The sequence below is a fragment of the Gorilla gorilla genome, chromosome 19, assembly GCF_029281585.2.
Source record: "Gorilla gorilla gorilla isolate KB3781 chromosome 19, NHGRI_mGorGor1-v2.1_pri, whole genome shotgun sequence".
NCBI lineage: Eukaryota > Metazoa > Chordata > Mammalia > Primates > Hominidae > Gorilla > Gorilla gorilla.
Genome location: NC_073243.2, coordinates 39,988,732 through 40,008,301, shown reverse-complemented (window position 1 = coordinate 40,008,301; position 19,570 = coordinate 39,988,732). Strand labels below are relative to the sequence as shown.

Genomic DNA, 19,570 nt, shown 5'->3' with positions numbered 1-19,570 from the left:
ATCAGTTCATAGTCTTACCCACTCCACACTGGCACGAGGGACTCTGGACCAGAGATGGCTTGGTGAAGAGATACAGAGCAGAGAAGTATTAATGAAGAGCAGTCTAATTCGTGGTGAGATGTTATCCCCTTAAGCAAACTTGGTACACTATTTTAATACTGTGGGGAGCCTGGGCAAAAGGCTGTGTATTGTTCAGCTTTTCCTCCCCAGGGCCTTAGGAGGATGGTTGGAGAGAGAAATCTCTGCACGTTTGAGGAATTAAACTGAATGTAGACAGATGTTGTGAAAGATGGGGAGCCCTGACTGTAGCTACTTTGTGGAATGCAAGGACCACCAAGATGGGATGGGAAATGTGATCTTGGAACTGGCATGGGTGCTGGAGGCAAGACGCGGTTTTGCATAAAGAGGCTGGTAGAAAGTGCTTTGGGTGACAGTTCATCTCCTGGGTGACATTTGTATATCAAAGAGGATGGAAAGATGAACAACACAGTCTATTCTATGAGGATAATTATGTCAGGCGACCATATGCAGACTGCTAAGTTGTGGCGTTCCCATTCCAGTGGGCCAAGTGGCAGGCGATATAGTAATACTGTGATATGTTTGAGGTGTGTGGAAAGGCAGGCAGAATTCAGAGGGCAACAGGAATCACGACAGCCTTGGTACGACACTAGCAGGAAGAAAGAGCTATGACTGAAGAAGGCATTTGTCACCTTTGTTCCACACACATAGAATGACAGTGTAGTTGTCAGCTGTTGCAGATAAAGGGAAATTAGAATTACATTAGATATCTGGAAGAACTCTCCAGCTGTAAGAGTTTGGAGAGGCTGTGATTAGATTACCAAGCAGAAAAAAAAAAATGGTTGCCTTATGTGACTGGGAATTTGTGAGTTGCATGCTATGTGCCAGGTACGGTAGTCATTGTATCTGTCATTGCAACTTCACAGAGCTGGTATTTTTATGCCCATTTTACGGATGTGAAATCTGAGGCCCATGATGGTTTGGTTTGCCTGGTGTCATACAGTGGGTAAGTGCCTGGTTTCAGTGCCTGTGTTTCTTCACCCACGCTCTCTAACTGGTGATTTTAACAAAAAGCCTCAACAATGATTTTTAGGGGCTTAGTCATTCCCCTATTTATTTTTATTGGGTTTCCTCCAAGCCCTTAACCAGTGGCATATTCCTAAGAAGCCCTGGTAAAGCTTCTTAGGACCAGGGCCACCCATCTTGGTTATGAGGACATTCCTGTGTCTTCCCTGAAACCACGGTCTTGCTAAATGTTGACTGAAAACATGTGTGAATGAGACCTCCTCCGACCCCTGCCAATTGATGGGGCCCAACATTTAGCAGGTCATGCAGTCAAGCTCTGCAGATGGACGTGCTCTTTCTTTCCTCAAGAAAGAGATATCCAGGCATCTGAGGACTTAGCATAGAAAAAGCTCTAGGTGGGAACGAAGGTGGCCACATTGTACATCCTCAAAGAGTTTAAATTAGTTGTGTAACTTTAAAAAAAATTTGGGAACTTTTCACATAAAAAAAGTCTTCATCTCCTTTTGAAAAACTAGAAGCTCCACCATTCTCTGTTTCCTGGTATCTGGCACTCTTCATTCCTTACCTTGCTTGTAGAAATCAGAGTTTGTAACCCTTAAGCTAGAACAAAGCTAACTGACCCAAATGCCCAGCTGATGTTCTGTGCATAAGCACCAAAAGAGCCATACTGATCATTGAAAGTATGAGATACTTCCTGCTCCCATCTGGGGAGCTTTTAAACTACCCTTACCTGCGAACTGCCCTGCACCAATTGAATCAGTATCCCTGAGGATGGAGTTCATACTAGTATTTTCCTTTTTTATAAGCTCCCCAAGTGGCTCTAATCTGCAGCCAAGTTAGGAAGCTCCGCTTTAGGGTTTCCCCATAAATAGCACTCCAGGCTTGGGTCTCTGTCAGAGAAATGAGCTCCTGAAATCTTGTATGCAAAGTGGCTGTTTAGTCTGCTCCCAGCATCTCTTAGGTGGCCCCATTCACCCTGTCCTGACAAGCAACTGGGTCTTTATGACTTTTACGTCTATGCTTCCAGAGTTAAGACATGTTTTTACAGAATTGTGGGTGGGGAAAGAGAATAGATGAGGAATGAACCGAGAATTATTTCCTTTTTCCTTTGAAATGCTTGGAATTAAGACTATCATATGGCAAAGCTTAAACTTTCTAGGAAACAAGTAATGACATTTCGAAGCCACTTGCTCTTTAGGTGCACCCTTGCTTCAGAAGTGAGACACATAATAAAAAATAAAACAAACGTGACAGTTTTCTTTGAAGTCTTTTTCATCTCCTGAGGGGAAATTTTCGTCAGCAAGCATTGGGAGAGCTTGGTCTCTGTGGGTGTGTGACTGCCGCTGTAGGCGAAGCTACAATTATATCCATTCCAACCAACCCCCGCTGCAGGGTGCTGGGCAAAGGCCATGTCCATCAGTGATGTCTTCATCCAGGGCTACCCTGGTCAAGAGTGCAAATGGCAGAAAATGACATTTGCGTCTGGGCAAAAAGCATCATAAATGTTCACAGCTGTGGCTCCTCAGGGTCTTCCTTATCACTCAGGCATGGTGGGTTTTGTGTTCACTCAGGGTGAGACCTTTGCTCTTCCATCAGCCAAAAGGCTTCCAGGGCCTCCTCTGTCTACTCAGAGGGAAGATATTTGCTGGAGCACCAAGACAGGTCTCAGTCCAAAGTTCAGGGTCTTTGTCATAAAGTGGCCAGTCCTGTTTCACATTTGGAAAGTCAACGCTTGCACTTGGAGACTCAGCCTGACATTTATTTCCAGCTTCCCATGGAAAACAACTTTGTTTTTCAAGAAACAAGGAGGATATTAACCACTAGAGAATCTCTTTTACAATATTTAAAGATTTTTTTTAGAATTCAAGTTTTATTTTCTCTTTTGCTACTTTTTCTATCTCCTTTAAAAAAATGATAAAATTGGTAACAAAGTAGAAGGGTAATGTAAATTAAAAAACACTAGGTTTTCAGAGGATCTGGATTCAACCTCCTTCCCACTTACCTGGGGACCTGCATACAGTTACTTAAATAATCAGTTTCATCACCTGCAAAACTGGGAGCAGAATGTCTGCTCAAGGTGAGGATAAATAAGTCTTTCATCAAGGTTTGATGATTTACTATTTAGGGGGCTTATCTCTGCATGCCAGGAACTCTTGGGAAGCCCCTTGGAGTGTGTTCACGACCACTTAAATGAGAGGACAGTGGAAATCTCTGCTGAAATAAGAATGACTTGACTTTATCCATTTATACTGGCTTAGCTATGGAACTGTTCATGTTTTACAAGGGCTGGTCTTGAAATTTTGGGCTCAAGAGATCCTCTTGCCTCAGCATCCCAAAGTGCCAGGAATACAGGCATGGACCAAGAATGTCATCTGATGAATTTAGATTAAAGAGAGAAGAGGAGTGACATTGACACTCCTGTGTGGTGCCTGGGTAGCCCTGAATAAGCCTCATCTTGGCCAGTCCCTTGCCAAGAACATCTTTCCTTTCTTCTCTGCTCAAACGAACAATTCCACCCTTTGAAGCCTAGTTCATTTAATAACCTGCTTTTTCGATTGCCCCAGCCTAAAGAGCTTGCCTTTTCTGCACTTTTAATTCACTCATTGTCATTTATGATTGATGATTTATTTAACTATTTAATTAGTGATTGATGTCCTAGATTCCATTTTAATTGAATGCAATTTGTCTCATATTGCTGTTTAATTTTTTCATTTATCTCTGTCTAGTGGAAATGGCAGTGATCTGAATTTTACTTTTGGCTTTACTTCAAACTGTGTATCCTAAGAAAGATAGGTAACCTTTCTGTGCTTCAGAGCCCCAGTTATAAAACTCCATAATTCTGTTTCTTACCTTACCACTCAAGCTTAGTTTCTTACATGATTCTTGTTGATTTGTTTTACTTTGTTGTCAGAGTCATTGTAGTAGGCTGTTTCTAACATGGTCCCCCATGATCCCTGCTTCCTCCTATTCACACCCTTGTGTAATCCCCCGCCCTTAAGTGTGGGCTGGACTCAGTGAATTGAATATGGTAAAAGTGATGGGATGTCAAGTCTGTAATTAGTTTGGAAGAGACTGTGACTCCTGTTTTGTTAGTATCTTCTCACATGCTTGCTCCAATGGAGAGGGCAACTTAAAAAGGAATTGAGAGTGGCTTCTGGTCAAGAGTCAGCAAGTAACTTAGTTCAACAGCCTGTGAAGAACTGAATCTTACTAACAACCACTGAGTTATCATGGAAGCAGATCTGGTCCCAATTGAACTTTGAGATAGCTGAGCTCTAGTTAACACCTTGTGATTGCAGTCTTGTGAGAGACCCTAGGCTAACACCTTAATTGTAGCCTCATGACAGATTTTAAAGCAGAGGACCCCGCTAAGCCATGCCTGAATTTCTGCCCACAGCCATGCCCACAGCAATGGTGAGATACTAAATGTGTGTTGTTTGAAACCACTAAGTTTTTGAGAAATTTGTTATGCAGCAGTAGATAACTAATACTATCTGTGAGTTATCTACCTGTATTGATCAGATTAGGCTAAATTATGCTGCAGTAACAAATGACCAAAAATCTCAGTAGCTTACATCCACAAAAGTTTATTCCTTACTCACATTATATGTCCATTGAAGGTTGGCTGTAACTATGGTTAACATTTTCTTCCCTTCAGAACACTCCAGAACTCAGGCTGACAGACCTGCCTCTATCTGGAACATTGAAAATCATCCTGGAAGAGGAAAAAGAGAGCAGGGCAAAGTATGCATTTGTTTTTACAGCATCCCCATGGAAAGGTTATATCATATATCTACTTGTATTTCATGGGCCAGTGCTAGTCACATGGTCACATATCAGTTCAACAGGGCCCCAAAGTATAATCCTCCTCCAAGAAGGGGCGCTACATATTTGTGAACAGTGACACAGTGTAAATTGTACATGGTCAGAGGGAGTGGTAGCCTTGCAGTGCTATGATGTACAGAAAAGAGAAGGAACAGCTTACGTCCACAAATGGATGTGTATAGAAAGCCCAAGTCTTGTCTAATAGACAAGGCTATGATTGAAGAGCTATCGTTCCTAGAGAAGAGTGAAAAATTAAGGGAAAGTGAAACAGTAAGGGAAGTTGAGGGTTTTTACCAGCCCCATAGTCTCCATTGTCACTTTCCTAAGATCCCCCACAACCAGTGAACTCTCTGTGACAAATGCAGCTTCAAGACATGCCCCCTAGCACCCTTCTTCTGATTGGTTAGATTGCCTTCCCTAAATTCTCTAAGTTTTCTCTGTATAGAAATATAAGTTGTCTTTATAACTTTATGAATAATCCTGTTCATAAAGTTAAACTGTGTTTTCATACAACTGTCTTGCAGCAGTCAATTAATGGGAGAGGAAACCTGACACATGGTCCTGGGCAAGCCTGCCATCCTATGGGCTTCAGTCTTCTCAAAGTCCCACTCTAATCTCGCCTTCCTGAGTAATAAGCACAGTCCCTGTGGGATTTCCGCAAATGTTGGGGGAGCTTAAGGAGTGATTGCTAGCTCATATACCTCAGAGGCCTCACCAGGCTGGCTTTAGAGAAGCAGCTTCATGGGAAGTGTTGAGATCTGAATGGTAATACATCTAGCTTGCAGAGAAGCTTGCAGGAGAAGTCAGACCCTGACTTAGCTAGTAAGCCAAGCCAACATGATGAATCTATTGCTAAAACCAGAATCAGATTAAACTTCTCCTGACACACAGCAGATAAACGTCAGGGCCAGAAATCCCCTAAAAAATAAAGGAGAGATTGGTTGATGATCCTTCCTCCCATAAAATATACTTTTGCCCCCAGGCCCTGCCTCTCTGGATCATGCCAGATGGTATTCTGTTTTTCCTGAGGTTATAATTTATGTCAAAAGAAATAGACCTCACTTAGATGAGTTCTGAAGGAAGCACAGAAGAGTCTCAGAATTGTGGTTTAAAAAGTGACCTTAGATGCCTTTAAAGACAAACTCCTGTCCTGCACAGGAATAATTTTCTCCAAGTCCATAATCTAGGCCATCAAAAACACACTGGAAATCGGTGATCAGGGACAAGATTTAAACTCCCCAGGATTCTTTAGGATATGATCCTGCCCAAGTTTCTTCCCCCTCGTATTGCACCATAGAGTGTGAGGGGAAAGCATTGCAGTAGAAGTCTGTGGCAAGAGTGTGGAGACTATACCTCTTCCAGTGACACAGCAAGTTTTGCGTTTAGAAAAATTGTTCAATCTTGCAATTGAAATGCACTTAGTTGTCAGAGGAACTGTTGAGAGAGGCCATAGTCTATACTTCAGATATCCTGCTTCTGAGACTGACTAGCTGTTAAACAATTTATTCCTCTCTGGCACATTTTTTTTTTTTCCTGGTATGAGGATGATAATGGTGTTTCTAGACAGTAAATTGTCAGTGCTTCTAAAGTGCTTGGTGCATCACAGATTATGTACTTTACTGAATGGTCATCTAGTTAGCATCTACAGGTTATCTTTCATTTCATAGCAATTAACTTTCCCCTGTACATCTGGTTATCAGGCACTGTAATAAATACTGGGAATATAAGAGTGATTAGATACATTCCCTGCCCTCCAGGATCTCCTTGTCTAGCAAGTGAGATAGATATATGATTATATGATGGAACACATTAGATGTATTAATAAATATGTGTATAAAGATCTATAGAAACAAAGACAAGGCAGATCTCATGGTGTGATGGAGCCGTGATTAGGAAGACTTCAGATAGAATGTGTCTCAAAGTATGAGTTTTTTTTTTTGAACAGATGGTTCACAAAAGAAGATATATTAATGGCCAATAAACATATGAAAAGATGTTCAACATCATTAGTCATCAGAAAATTGCAAAATAAAACCACAAAGACATATCATTTCACTCTCACTTGATTAGGTAAAGTTATAGACCAATTGTATCAATGCTGGCAAAGACATAGAACTACCCTAACCTACTGGTGGAAATATAAAATGATACAATGCCATTGGCAGTTTGTTAAAAAAATTACACATACATCTACCAAAAGAACTAGCCATTTCACTCCTAAGCACTTACTCAAGAGAAGTGAATACATACGTTCATAAAAAAAACTTGCACATAAATGTTCATAGCAGTCTTGTTTGTTATATCAAAAACGGAAACAACTCCAATGTCCATCAACAGATGAATGGATAAACAACTGTGATATATTCACACGACGGAATGCTGCTTAGCTATGGAAAGAAATGAGTTATTGATACACACAATAACATGTTTGAGTCTCACAATAATTATGCTGAGTGAAAGAAGCCAGACAAAAAGGGTACATATCGTATGACTTCAATTATACAAAATTCTAGAGAATGCAAACTAACCTGTGATGATAGGAAAATGAGTCAGTTGTTGCCTGGGGACAGGATGGAGGAAGGATGGATTGCCAAGGGACAGAAGGAAACTTCTGAAGGTGATTGCAACTTTTATCTTTATTGTAGTGATGGTTTCACAGTGTATATATGTGGCAGACATAAACTAAGGTGACGCCAGTGATCTCTGCCTTTTGTATTCACCCCTTCGTGTGATTCCCTTTCCTTGAGTATGGATGGGAACTGTGAATTGCTTCTAACCAATACAATACAGCAAAAGTGATTGACTGTTACTTCTGCAACTACATTACATTATTTAAAGCTCCATCTTTTTTTAAAAAAATTATACTTTAAGTTCTGGGACACATATGCAGAATGTGCAGTTTTGTTTCATAGGTATACATGTGCCATGGTGGTTTGCTGCACCCATCAACCCATCATCTACATTAGGTATTTCTCCTAACGCTATTCCTCCCCTACTTCCCCACCCCCCAACAGCCCTGATGTCATGTTCCCCTCCCTGTGTCCATGTGTTCTCATTTTTCAACTCCCACTTATGAGTGAGAACATGCGGTGTTCGGTTTTCTATTCCTGTGTTAGCTTGCTGAGAATGATGGTTTCCAGCTTCATCCATGTCCCCGCAAAGGACATAAACTCATCCTTTTTTTTTTTTTTTCTTTTTTGAGATTGAGTTTTGCTCTTGTTGCCCAGGCTGGAGTGCGATGGCACGATCTCTGCTCACCGCAACCTCCGCCTCCTGAGTTCAAGTGATTCTCCTGTCTCAGTCTCCCGAGTAGCTGGGATTGCAGGCACCCACTACTACGCCCAGCTAATTTTGGTATTTTAGTAGAGACAGGGTTTCACCATATTGGCCAGTCTGGTCTTGAACTCCTGACCTCAGGTGATCTGCCCACCTCAGCCTCCCAAAGTGCTGGGATTACAGGTGTGAGCCACCGCCCCTGGCCTGAAATCATCCTTTTTTATGGCTGCATAGTATTCCATGGTGTATATATGCCACATTTTCTTTATCCAGCCTATCATTGATGGACATTTGGGTTGGTTCCAAGTCTTTGCTTTGTGAATAGTGCTGCAATAAACACACGTGTGCATGTGTCTTTACAGTAGAATAATACTTTGGGTATATACCCAGTAATGGAATTGCTGGGTCAAATGGTATTTCTGGTTCTAGATCTTTGAGGAATTGCCACACTGTCTTCCATAATGGTTGAACTAATTTACATAAAGCTCCATCTTAGCAGACTGCACTTAAACACTCACATTTTGTCCTTAATGAAGTGGCCATATTGAGGGAACTCAGGTGGTAAAGAATGAAGGGTGGCTTCTAAAAACTGTGAGTTGCCTCTTTAAAACCTGAGGGTGGCCTGCAGCCAACAGCTAGCAAGAGGTGGGGTCCTTTAATCATACATCCACAAGGAAATAAATTCTGCCGATAGGAAGCATGAGGTTTTTAGATGTTCAAGGTATGGTAAAGACATTCGAGGACTAGGAAAGGGCGTGAACAAAGGCAGACACATGTGTAGTCATTAGTGCTGTTCCATAATGTTTGCATTTTAGGTACTTGTTAACACTGTAATTCTTAGTCCTTTTGACTTTGGTGGAGCTGTGTGATTACTTCAGGCTAATGAGTTGGAAGGAAAAGTGAAGTATCACTTATGAGTCAAAGCTTTTAGCTGTTCATTAAAGACTGTCCAGAACTCTTTTTTCCATTTGGAACAAAATTAGCCACTTTAGAGATGGTGGATGATCTGTCAGTCTGGGTCCCTGAGTGACGATGAATAGAACAAACTCTTTTTTCCATTTGGAACAAAATTAGCCACTTTAGAGATGGTAGATGGTCTGTCAGTCTGGATCCCTGAGTGACGATGAATAGAACACTACATCAATTCTTGATGCACATGGGACACGAGTGAGAAATATAACTGCGTATTTTTTAAGTCACCAAGATTTGGGAGTTGTTTGTTGTAGCAGCATAACCTAGTAAATTCGGTGCAAAATTAAGAAATAAGGCTGATGTACCTACAAAGTAAAATATATCTGATGGAACTGGTTGGGAGCAGAGAAAAATGAGATTAGAAATATGGCCAGAACCATATTATAAGAAACTTCAACACCATGCTGAGAAGTTGACTTGAACCTATAGACAATGGACAATCACTGAATGATTCAAAATTGCTCCCTATTAAGTCATATAGTTAATTTCTTGGGTATTCTAATCAGCTGCTTTAGTGCTAGTTTTACACTTTCTGTAAGCTTAGGAGATCTGGATCTGGAAAAGTTAGAGGAGAAGATGGGGTTAGCGGTGGCATGTAAAGTGTGGGTTTGGCATGCCACCCCTGCCGCACTCCAACAAGGTGTGCTGTGCTGGGATCCAGATAAATGTTTCCTTGTCCTAGGAAACAATCTATCTCTTGGTCAGTGCTATCTCCCTATATCTGAAAAGGACCACTTTTCTCAGGCTAGACCTTTAGGTTAAAAGCTTGTTTTTAGTATTAGTTTTTGAAAAATGAAATCTTTTGGGTTCTCCTGTGCTCCTACCACCTGTTTATTGGATCCAAATTTGGAACTATCTATTGCCACTCTGGATTTTCTTTTTGTGCTCCAAAGTTCCTTTTCAGGCTTGTTTCCCATTATGCTTCCCCGTCTCTCACATTCCCACGCACCCTGCTCTCCAGCAACCCAGAGCACTCAGTGCTCCCCAGATCTCCTACCTTGATGACTTGACTTTGCTGCCTGCCCGCCCTCAAGGCCCCAGAGTGGGATGTTTGCTATTGTTGGAATTCTACCCATCCCCTAGGACTCAGTAGTTCATTCAAAGGATGCCCCTTTTTCACGAAGATTCCCTCTTATGGCAATGAATCTCTGACTTCTCTGGGCTCCTCTTTCTCTAGTAGGACCCTCATTTCACTAAGTCATTGTATTTTAGGAGTTTGTGGATGTGGGCACAAATGACTAGACCCAAAGATCCTCAAGGCAAGAACTGTCTGGATTATCTCAGCTGTCCTCAAAATACTTAGCAGAGTTGTGAGAATATAGGGCACCCAGATTTTAAAATTAAGTCTTGAAATGGAAAGCTTTTCAATTGGAAGCTTAAAAAATTGACTGAAAAGCTTTGTTTAATTTCCCCTGCTTTGCTCCTTCAGAAGCAGTCTGTAAAGCACATGTTCTTTGCTACTACATCTCCACCACCTCCCAATTTAGTACCGACTCCAAGTGTCCTTTACTTACAGATTATTTTCTTTCAGATAGTGATAAAGATGTTTAGTTAGAACACAGTGAATAGCAGTTCCTTTGGAAGGCTATGGCTTGGAAGTAAACAGAACATAAATGTCAATGGGAATTAATCTCTCTTCTGCAGGGAGGAAGAGTGGAGAGCAAACAATGTAGAAATGAAAAAAAGTCACCCAAGAGATTGCATATGTATACCAAAGAGAACAGAGTGATGTTTAACTTGGAGGAAAGTGCAACTAACACAAATAAGGAGAAATAGTCTTAAATATGAATATTTAGGAAGGCAATAAAACTGAGGACTTACCAAAATTTAAATTGAAATTTAAAATTTTTATTTTATTTTTGTCACAGGGGCTCACTTTGTCACCCAAGCTGGAGTGCAGTGGTGGTGTGATCATGGCTCATTGCAACCTCAACTTCTTGAGCCCAATTAATCCTCCTACCTCAGCCTCCTGAGTAGCTGGGACTGCAGGCATGTGCCACCACTTCTGACTAAGTTTTTTTTCTTTTCTTTTGTAGAGATGTGGTTTCACCATGTTGACCAGACTGTTTTTTTGTTTTGTTTTGTTTTTGAGACAGAGCCTCACTTTGTCACCTAGGCTGGAGTGTAGTGGTGTGATCTCAGCTCACTGCAACCTCTGCCCTGCTGGGTTCAAGTAATTCTCCTGCCTCAGCCTCCCAAGTAGCTGGGATTACAGGTGCATGCCACCACGCCTGGCTAATTTGTGTATTTTTAGTAGAGATGGGGTTTTGCCATGTTGGCCAGGCTGATCTCAAACTCCTGACCTCAGGTGATCCACCTGCCTTGGCCTCCCAAAGTGCTGGGATTACAGGCATGAGCCATTGTGCCCAGCCAGACCAGACTGCTCTTGAACTTTTGAGCTCAAATAATCCTCTTGCCTCGGCCTTCCAAAGTGTTAGGATTACAGGTGTTAGCCACTGCACCTCGCTGAAATTAAGGATGTTTTACTGTTGAACAAGACTTGGTTGGGGTGAGGGATGGGAGAGGAGGGTTAATGGATAACAAAGTAGTCTGATATTTGGGAAATACGACAACCTAAGAGGCCAGTGTTATTCAGAGTTACATAGGAGCGGAAATTATTCACAACTGAAGGAGAAAGGAAGGGAGAGAGAAATACTAAAGCTTAGGAAAAAACATCACTGTGGTGTTAAATTCTGCCATGACCTTCTCATTACTTAACATCTTAGGGCTCTAGGGTTCTAATTCAGTAATATTGAACACATATGTTTTAAGGGGTGTGTGTGTGTGTGTTTTCTTTTTTCCAAGAACAATACAAACATCGTTTTCTTGCCAAGTCACAAATCAATTGATGGGTTATTTTTATAGTGAAAAGTTCAGGACTCCAAGAGTTAGGCATGAGTAAGAAGAGGTTTTTAAAATGTTTTCAGATAGCAGTATGTTGTAAGTAGATCTTGCTGGCACTGGTTTCTTGGCTGTCTGCTTATGAGATTTCTTTACTTGAGCTATTTCAAAGAGCAGGACTGGAGGCCTACTCTATCTCGGAAAAGATGATTAAGAGAGATTTGTTCACATTAAATCTCCAAAGACACATCCTGGCCATTGCTTCTCTTTCATGAGGTGACCTGCCTCCCTTTTCTATATCTGGGGTGAGAAGTGGTAGTTAAATTCCATTATGATTTTAATTGCTTGGGGCATCAATGATGGGCTTTTTCCCCCTAATGGAGTCATTACAAAGTAGTAGGAATATATAAATTCTCCTAACAGGGCATAATATGAAGACTGTGGAATGTCTCATGCTTTTGTTTCTTTTTGAGTTTTAACTTACATAAGTTGTCTTTGGGAAGAAGATAGCCTAGAATTTACTATACCATGCTAGCTAAAGACAGTTTATAAAGTCATTCTGTTCAAGATGAAAAAAAGCCTGTGGTATGTAAGTGACAAAGATGCCCCTGGCTTGTTTCACAGGATTTTCCAAGAGTCCTTTCCCTAACCCCTTAACTAAATGTGCCCTCCTTATAAGAAAATGATAGCACCAACTCAAGTTCAGCAAGATTTAAACTTTGGATTTTTTTCCAATAGAAGTAGCACAAAGGGAAAGTTATTACTTTTGTCTGGGTAGAACAAAATTGGAGAGAAAGTATTGCATTGACAATATCTACATCCTTCAGGAAGAATAGGCTAAAATCTTATTTGAGATTATTTTTCTTCTGAAGCTTAGAATAGTTTAAAGATCACTGGAGATGGTTTTTGCAGTGAGTGTCAATATGTCTCTGTAAGGTTTTAACAGTAAAACATGCTGCCACTGAAGTTTTCTTGTGCAGAATCAAAAGGTATGTGTGGAAGGCAGAGCTGAGGGAGGTGTTAGATACATTTTCAAGTTGGGTTTACCCCACGGCAAAATATTTTGATGCTGTTAATATGTGTGCTATTCATTAGAAGAGATATCACTTCTTGAATTGCTTCCCAGTGAGTATTTGAGTACCAATTAAATACTTGATAGTTGAAGTAACCAGGCATATATTGTATATTAAACTATCTTAATGACCCACATAATCTGCTACGCAATAAATTTGTGGGAGAAAAGTATTGATAGATGGTTTGGATTGAGTAGTCGTAGACATTTACACTGAGATTTAAATAACAGAAGTAGTGAGCCTTTTGGAAATACGGGAAGACCTTTCAAGGTGGGGTAAGTGCAAAGACATCAAAGTATAAATGAGATTGGCCTGCTAGAGGACCAGAAAGAAGACCATGTGAGGCTGGAGTGGAGGAGTCTGGGGCAGAGTGGTAGAACATGAGGTGGAGAGGGGTGAAGATCATATAATGCTTTGCAAGTCAGGATGAGGAATTTAGATTCAGTGCTTAGTAAGATTAGGAGTCGTTAGTGTATTTTAAGGGGAAAAATACTCTGGTTGATGGTGAACTATGGAGTAGAGGAAGGCAAGAGAAGATAGGGTGGGGATTAAGTGGTAGATATTAAGTTGACTGGGGCAGCTGTCTAGGACTGGGTTGTAGTAATGGGGATGGAGAAGAGTGGATGAATTTAGGAACAGTTGAGGGAAAGATGGTGTGGTGAAGGAAGCCAGGTGAGCAAGCAGGTCTAAGTGGGAAAGCATTGCTTTTCCTACAGGAATTTTCATGTGCATTCAGGCTGTAAAGACCTCAACTTTTAAAAAAGCCACAGTGTTCTCACAAGTTGTTGGGGAGCTGGTTCACCATTGACTTCTGATCTCTGGAGATATTTTCATAATCATGGAGCTGCCTTTCTTTTCACTCTTTGACTCTCTTTCTAGACAGGCTTCCTGGATACCAGGGGTTGGTGGTGGGTGGGGGGAGGTTCTGGGGATGGTTAAATTTGCCTGGGCAGCCTCAAAGTTCAAAAAGGAGGGACAGGGAAGCTTAGCTAAGAAACAGGAGTTTGACGTACTTAATCTCTCGTTTCATCCTACTGATGACTTTGTGAGGTATATCTTTTTAATCCTAGATCTACAAAAGAGAAAGCTGAGGCTTGGAGAGGTTCTTCATTTTGTTCAAAGTCATACAACTTGTACGTGGTATAGCCAGGATGGGAACCAGAGCCTGGCTCTCTGCCCTTCCCACACCACTGCAGAATCCAGGTTTGTCTGTTTTCCCTCGCTTCTTTTAACTATTGTCACACAAATTCCATCACAGAACCCATCACGTGGGGGGCCACTGTTTCTCTTTCTTTTGTATAGTATGTTTGCTTCCCCTACCCCACAGAGTAAGGTGCTCAGCAAAGGTGGCTGTCTGGAGGCAACACCCCCTTCTCACCGCCACACTTGGGGTTGGGGTGCGACGCAAGGCAGGGCTGGCGAGGTGGATGTTGCAGCTGCCACCACTGCTAGGTGATGGGAAACGACTCTCCTGCCTGTGCATTGACCCGAAGGCATTTTCCATTTCCTAGGCCCCTCCCGCTTCCCGTCCCTCACCTCTAGCCCCTCGGCTTCAGCTCAGGCCCCTCGGGGAGCATCCCTTGCCGTGAGACTGACAGCATTTGGGGGCGCAGGGTCCTGTTCTCTGCGCTCTAGCCCATCTGTGCGCAGAGCCTCGTTCCCAGGCGCCTGGAGCCCGGCGGGCATTGACGTCAAGCGCCGGCGGAGCGCTGCCTACAGACGGTTGACCTGGGCCCTCCTCCACACCCCCTTCCTTCTTCGCCTCCTCCCTCTTTCCTGCACGGGGGCTCGGGCTCACTATAAAAGGTGGGAGCGCGTGGTGCCCCAGCAACGACGAGTTTCAGAACCATGGAGAGCGCCCGCGTGAGGCTGCTGCCCCTCCTGGGCGCCGCCCTGCTGCTGATGCTACCTCTGTTGGGTACCCGTGCCCAGGAGGACGCCGAGCTCCAGCCCCGAGCCCTGGACATCTACTCTGCCGTGGATGATGTCTCCCACGAGAAGGAGCTGGTCGGTATTCCCCTCGCTCTCGATCCCCTTGAGCTGTCGCGTTATCTCTTCTCTTGCACGCCTCCCTCCTCCCCCCACCCCCACTCTTATTCCCAGAGTCAGGGCGCGGGGAGCTGAGCGCAACGCCCAGGCACCCACTGCCATCCGAAGAGCGTCTCGAGCCCACGGGCTCCTGGCAGTCTGTTGAGCGAATCCCTCATCCCGGCCCCTCTGAGCAACAGGGGCCCCAGCGGCTCAGAGACCCGCGGTCAGTACCTGGGACAGCGCCCGCTAAGTTTCCACCCCTCGACCATTCCCTGTGTCCGCGCAGTCCCACCGCAGAGTGCGTGTGGGTCCGGGGCTCCTTATAACTAGGGCTGGAAGTGCGCACCTGGGCTGGGCTCGCAGCCAAGGCGGCAACTTCAAGCTCCGAAGCGGTGTGTTGCAGATCGAAGCGCTGCAAGAAGTCTTGAAGAAGCTCAAGAGTAAACGTATTCCCATCTATGAGAAGAAGTATGGCCAAGTCCCCATGGTAAGGTTTGTGGTCACTCCCTTCACGTGTTTTTCCAAGAGAAAGTACACCGCCTTGAATCGTACACACAATCTTCTCCGTAGGATGTGGCTAAATAACTTAGGTAATGGGCTTGCAGGATTCTGTGGGCTCCTTCTTCCTTCCCGGGTGAGGAAATGGGAAAGCAGGAACAGGGATTGTAAGAAAGTGTAAGTCTATTGTTTGTTGCTCAGGAAAAAGGTCTGATTTTTTTCCCCTCTGAGAGGGCAAGAAAAGGAGCCAGGAAATGTGATGCTCCCCTTCCCACGCCCCCCAACCCTCGCCACTTAAAGGTGGAAGAAACTAGGATAAAACTAATAATGTAAGTTTCTTTAAAAAATGTACTCTCACTGAAGTTATAAGCACAAGGCTCCCTGTTCCAGATCTGACTGTACGTAGACCTCTTGTGATGGTGATGGGGTCCAATTGCCCCTTTCAAGAGACAGAAATTGCGTTGACTGTGAGACTTGCCTGTTGGGAACCTGGGTTTGTTCATACTCGATGACCACACATTTTGTTGTTTCAGTGTGACGCCGGTGAGCAGTGTGCAGTGAGGAAAGGGGCAAGGATCGGGAAGCTGTGTGACTGTCCCCGAGGAACCTCCTGCAATTCCTTCCTCCTGAAGTGCTTATGAAGGGGCGTCCATTCTCCTCCATACATCCCCATCCCTCTACTTTCCCCAGAGGACCACACCTTCCTCCCTGGAGTTTGGCTTAAGCAACAGATAAAGTTTTTATTTTCCTCTGAAGGGAAAGGGCTCTTTTCCTGCTGTTTCAAAAATAAAAGAACACATTAGATGTTACTGTGTGAAGAATAATGCCTTGTATGGTGTTGATACGTGTGTGAAGTATTCTTATTTTATTTGTCTGACAAACTCTTGTGTACCTTTGTGTAAAGAAGGGAAGCTTTGTTTGAAAATTGTATTTTTGTATGTGGCATGGCAGAATGAAAATTAGATCTAGCTAATCTCGGTAGATGTCATTACAACCTGGAAAATAAATCACCCTAAGTGACACAAATTGAAGCATGTACAAATTATACATAATAAAGTGTTTTTAATAATTGCCCATAGTGCACTGCTGTTTTCATATAAGTAATTTAAGTGGAAATGGTGAGATTAATCATGCTGTTGTTTTCAAAGAGAAATATTTTAAAAATAGCAGCCTATTGGGAGAATGGCACCTTAGCTCCAAGGAGTTTTGATCATTAATTAGAAGTTTGCCAAGCCAGTTTTAGTATACTCTATTTTTCTTTGATTGCAGCGATGTGGTGTGTGTATGTGTGTGTGTGTGTGTGTGTGTGTGTGTGTGAGAGAGAGAGAGAGAGAGAGAGAAAGAGAGAGAGATGAACGAGATGGAGATGGTTGGAGTTGAGGTTATATAATTTTGTTTATTAAAACCTTCAGCCAGACCCTTTACTTTAAACAGTGAGACCAATAAAATATAAACTGTTTCATGTTTTAGTCACATTAAAAGCAATTTGAAAAATTAGAAATTTTGTTTTGACAACTCCCTTATTAGAAAATATACATTGATTTAAAGATATGGGCTGTTTAGGGTTGTTATTTGTCTAAAGACTCCAAGGTTATAAGACCCATTCATTCCCACAAGTAAATTCACACTCTTGGAAAAAATTCTCTATTCCAGGAGAAAGAGTCATTTCAGAAAATAGTTTTGAGGGGAACAAATAAAAATTGGAGGAGGTGAGAATTCAACTCAAGAAATTAAAACATATTAAATGTAAAGTTAAGTAGCTTTTAAATATTTCTGAGTGCTTATTTGAGGTCACATTTCCAAGGGTTTAAACGAGACTAAGTAACATCTAAGTAGCAGCATCATGAGAGAAATAAATGTTAACAGCTTCGTAATCCAAACTCAAGAGGCACTTGCATAATAACAGAATTGAAAAATAAAGCCCCTCCACGGATTCATAGGGAGTTTTCTGATAGAAAATATTCTTATACACAGTTACCATTTTCAGTGTGATTATTATTATTAGCATGCCTAATCTTGCAAGATAGATATTATTACTATTTTTCAGAGTAGAAAACAGAGGGCAAGAGAATTATGGAATTTGCTTACATCATATAATCCTAAATAATAATTTTAGCTTTAATCCCTTTGACTCCAAAGATTTGCCCTTTTTCTCCATGTCACTTAGGCAATCAACAGACCGGGCTTTGAATTCCCCAGAAAGCACATCTTTCCTTAATAAAAATTGCTCACTGGGGGCCAAGGTGTATTTTTTGGGGCTGTGCTTCCGTTTGAATTCCCCTACACAAGCCTATATGTGATTAGAATGTGGTATTTTTGTTTGTTTCTTTTCTTTTTTTTTTTTTTTTTTTTTTTTTTGAGACAGGGTCTCACTCTGTCACCCAGGCTGAAGTGCAGTGGCACAATTACGGCTCACTGCAGCTTCGATCTCCCAGGCTCAAGTGATCCTCCCACCTCAGGCTTCTAAGCAGCTCGGACCACAAACATGCACCACCATGCCTGGCTAACTTTTGTATTTTTAGTAGAGACGGAGCTTCGCCATGTTGTCCAGGCTGATCTCAAACTCCCGGGCTTAAGCGATCTGCCCACCTTGGCCTCCCAAAGTGCTGGGATTACAGGCGCGACCCACGTCGCCCAGGCAGAATGGGATATGTTTTAATTTTTAATAAGTGCAAGTAGTTATTTAATAGTTTCACAGTCTGCTACTTTTCCAGAAATCATTTCAGTTAGAATATTCTTGAGCCCCTTAACTATTCCTATCTATCATTCCTAAATAAGTCAGATCAGGAAATTGCTTTACTGAACAGGCAGGGCCGTCAGGGCTAACACACAGAACTGCCTTCTCTCATTATTTTTTTTAGAGACAAGGTCTCACTCTGTTGCCTAGGCTGGAGTGCAGTGGTGCCATCCTGGCTCACTGCAGACTCAAATTCCTGGGCTTAAGGAAACCTCCCACCTCAGCCTCCCAACTAGCTAGGACTATAGATGCACGCCACCACTCCTGGCTGATTTTTTAAAATTAATTTTTGGAGAGATGGGGTCTTGCTTTATTGCCCAGGCTAGGTCTTGACCTCCTGGGCTCAGGCAATCCTGCCTCTGCCTTCCAAAGCACTGAGATTACAGGTATGAGCCATCACACCTGGCCAGAACTGCTTTCCCTTTTAGCCTGGTGTGTTTCCCCAAAAGCAAGAGAAGCTGGAGGAATCTGGAGTTCAAAGAAAAGAATATAAACTTGACTCTAAACCTTTTTAGCTTGTTCCCCTCACCCCTGCCTTTACTCTGTCATCCCTCCTTTCTTGTTTGATAAGACTAAGGGATATGGACAAGTGGCTATAGGAAATTGGTAATGGGGAATCTGTGGGCTCTGTATGAAGAGACTTTTTTTTTTTTCAAAAATTTTGTCTGGGGGCCCAGATTTTCAGTTAATGGTGCTAACATGTTCTGCACTAATGATAGCAGCACTTAATTTTTGATGGCTTGTTAAAAGTAACTTTGCCTTCCCATTTTATCAATACTGGAGTGATCAATCTTGGTGAGTATTGGGGTAGAAGATCAGAGCTGGAGTCCAAGGTTCTGCCCTGTCATACAGTTATAGCTGCTGATCCCATGGGGTGAGTGGCTCATACATCCCATAACCCAAGGCCAGGTTCCTTTCTCAGAGGTTAACATCTAATCCTATATCCTGGACATTGCTCAGCATGCAAAAGGCAGTGGAAAGTCACACACCTGCTCTTGCTCTTGTCCCCATCATGAGTCCCCCCGACCCCTTAAATAATGTTGTAGACAGGCTATATGTGCTGCCTGGTCATTCACCTTGTCTGCTTGATAGTGGTACATTTTACTGATAGATTTTATAATGACATTTTTCCTTGCATGGGATAAACTCCACTTAGTTATGACAAATTTTATAACACATTATTGGCTTCTATTTGTTGGTATATATACTAGAACTTTTAAATCTGTGCTTCTAAGAAAAATTGATTTGTAATTTTCTTTTCTTATACTGTCAT

General features: G+C 42.4%; 1 protein-coding gene across 1 annotated transcript; it reads left to right on the top strand.

Annotated features, from left to right (window-relative positions):
* The first annotated feature begins 14,680 nt into the window (after positions 1 to 14,680).
* CARTPT (CART prepropeptide) lies at positions 14,681 to 16,631 on the top strand. The gene is made up of 3 exons (XM_004065236.5): positions 14,681 to 15,038; positions 15,466 to 15,549; positions 16,094 to 16,631. The coding sequence occupies exons 1-3, from the start codon at positions 14,880 to 14,882 to the stop codon at positions 16,199 to 16,201; spliced, it is 351 nt and encodes a 116-aa protein (XP_004065284.3). The 5' UTR covers positions 14,681 to 14,879; the 3' UTR covers positions 16,202 to 16,631.
* Positions 16,632 to 19,570: the final 2,939 nt, after the last annotated feature.

Bases quoted from the DNA above. Each gene is read 5' to 3' on its own strand.
- CARTPT (XM_004065236.5), top strand. From the start codon at position 14,880: ATGGAGAGCGCCCGCGTGAGGCTGCTGCCCCTCCTGGGCGCCGCCCTG. The intron at 15,039-15,465 runs GTCGGTATTCCC...GGTGTGTTGCAG, and splicing joins TCTCCCACGAGAAGGAGCTG to ATCGAAGCGCTGCAAGAAGT. The intron at 15,550-16,093 runs GTAAGGTTTGTG...TTGTTGTTTCAG, and splicing joins AGTATGGCCAAGTCCCCATG to TGTGACGCCGGTGAGCAGTG.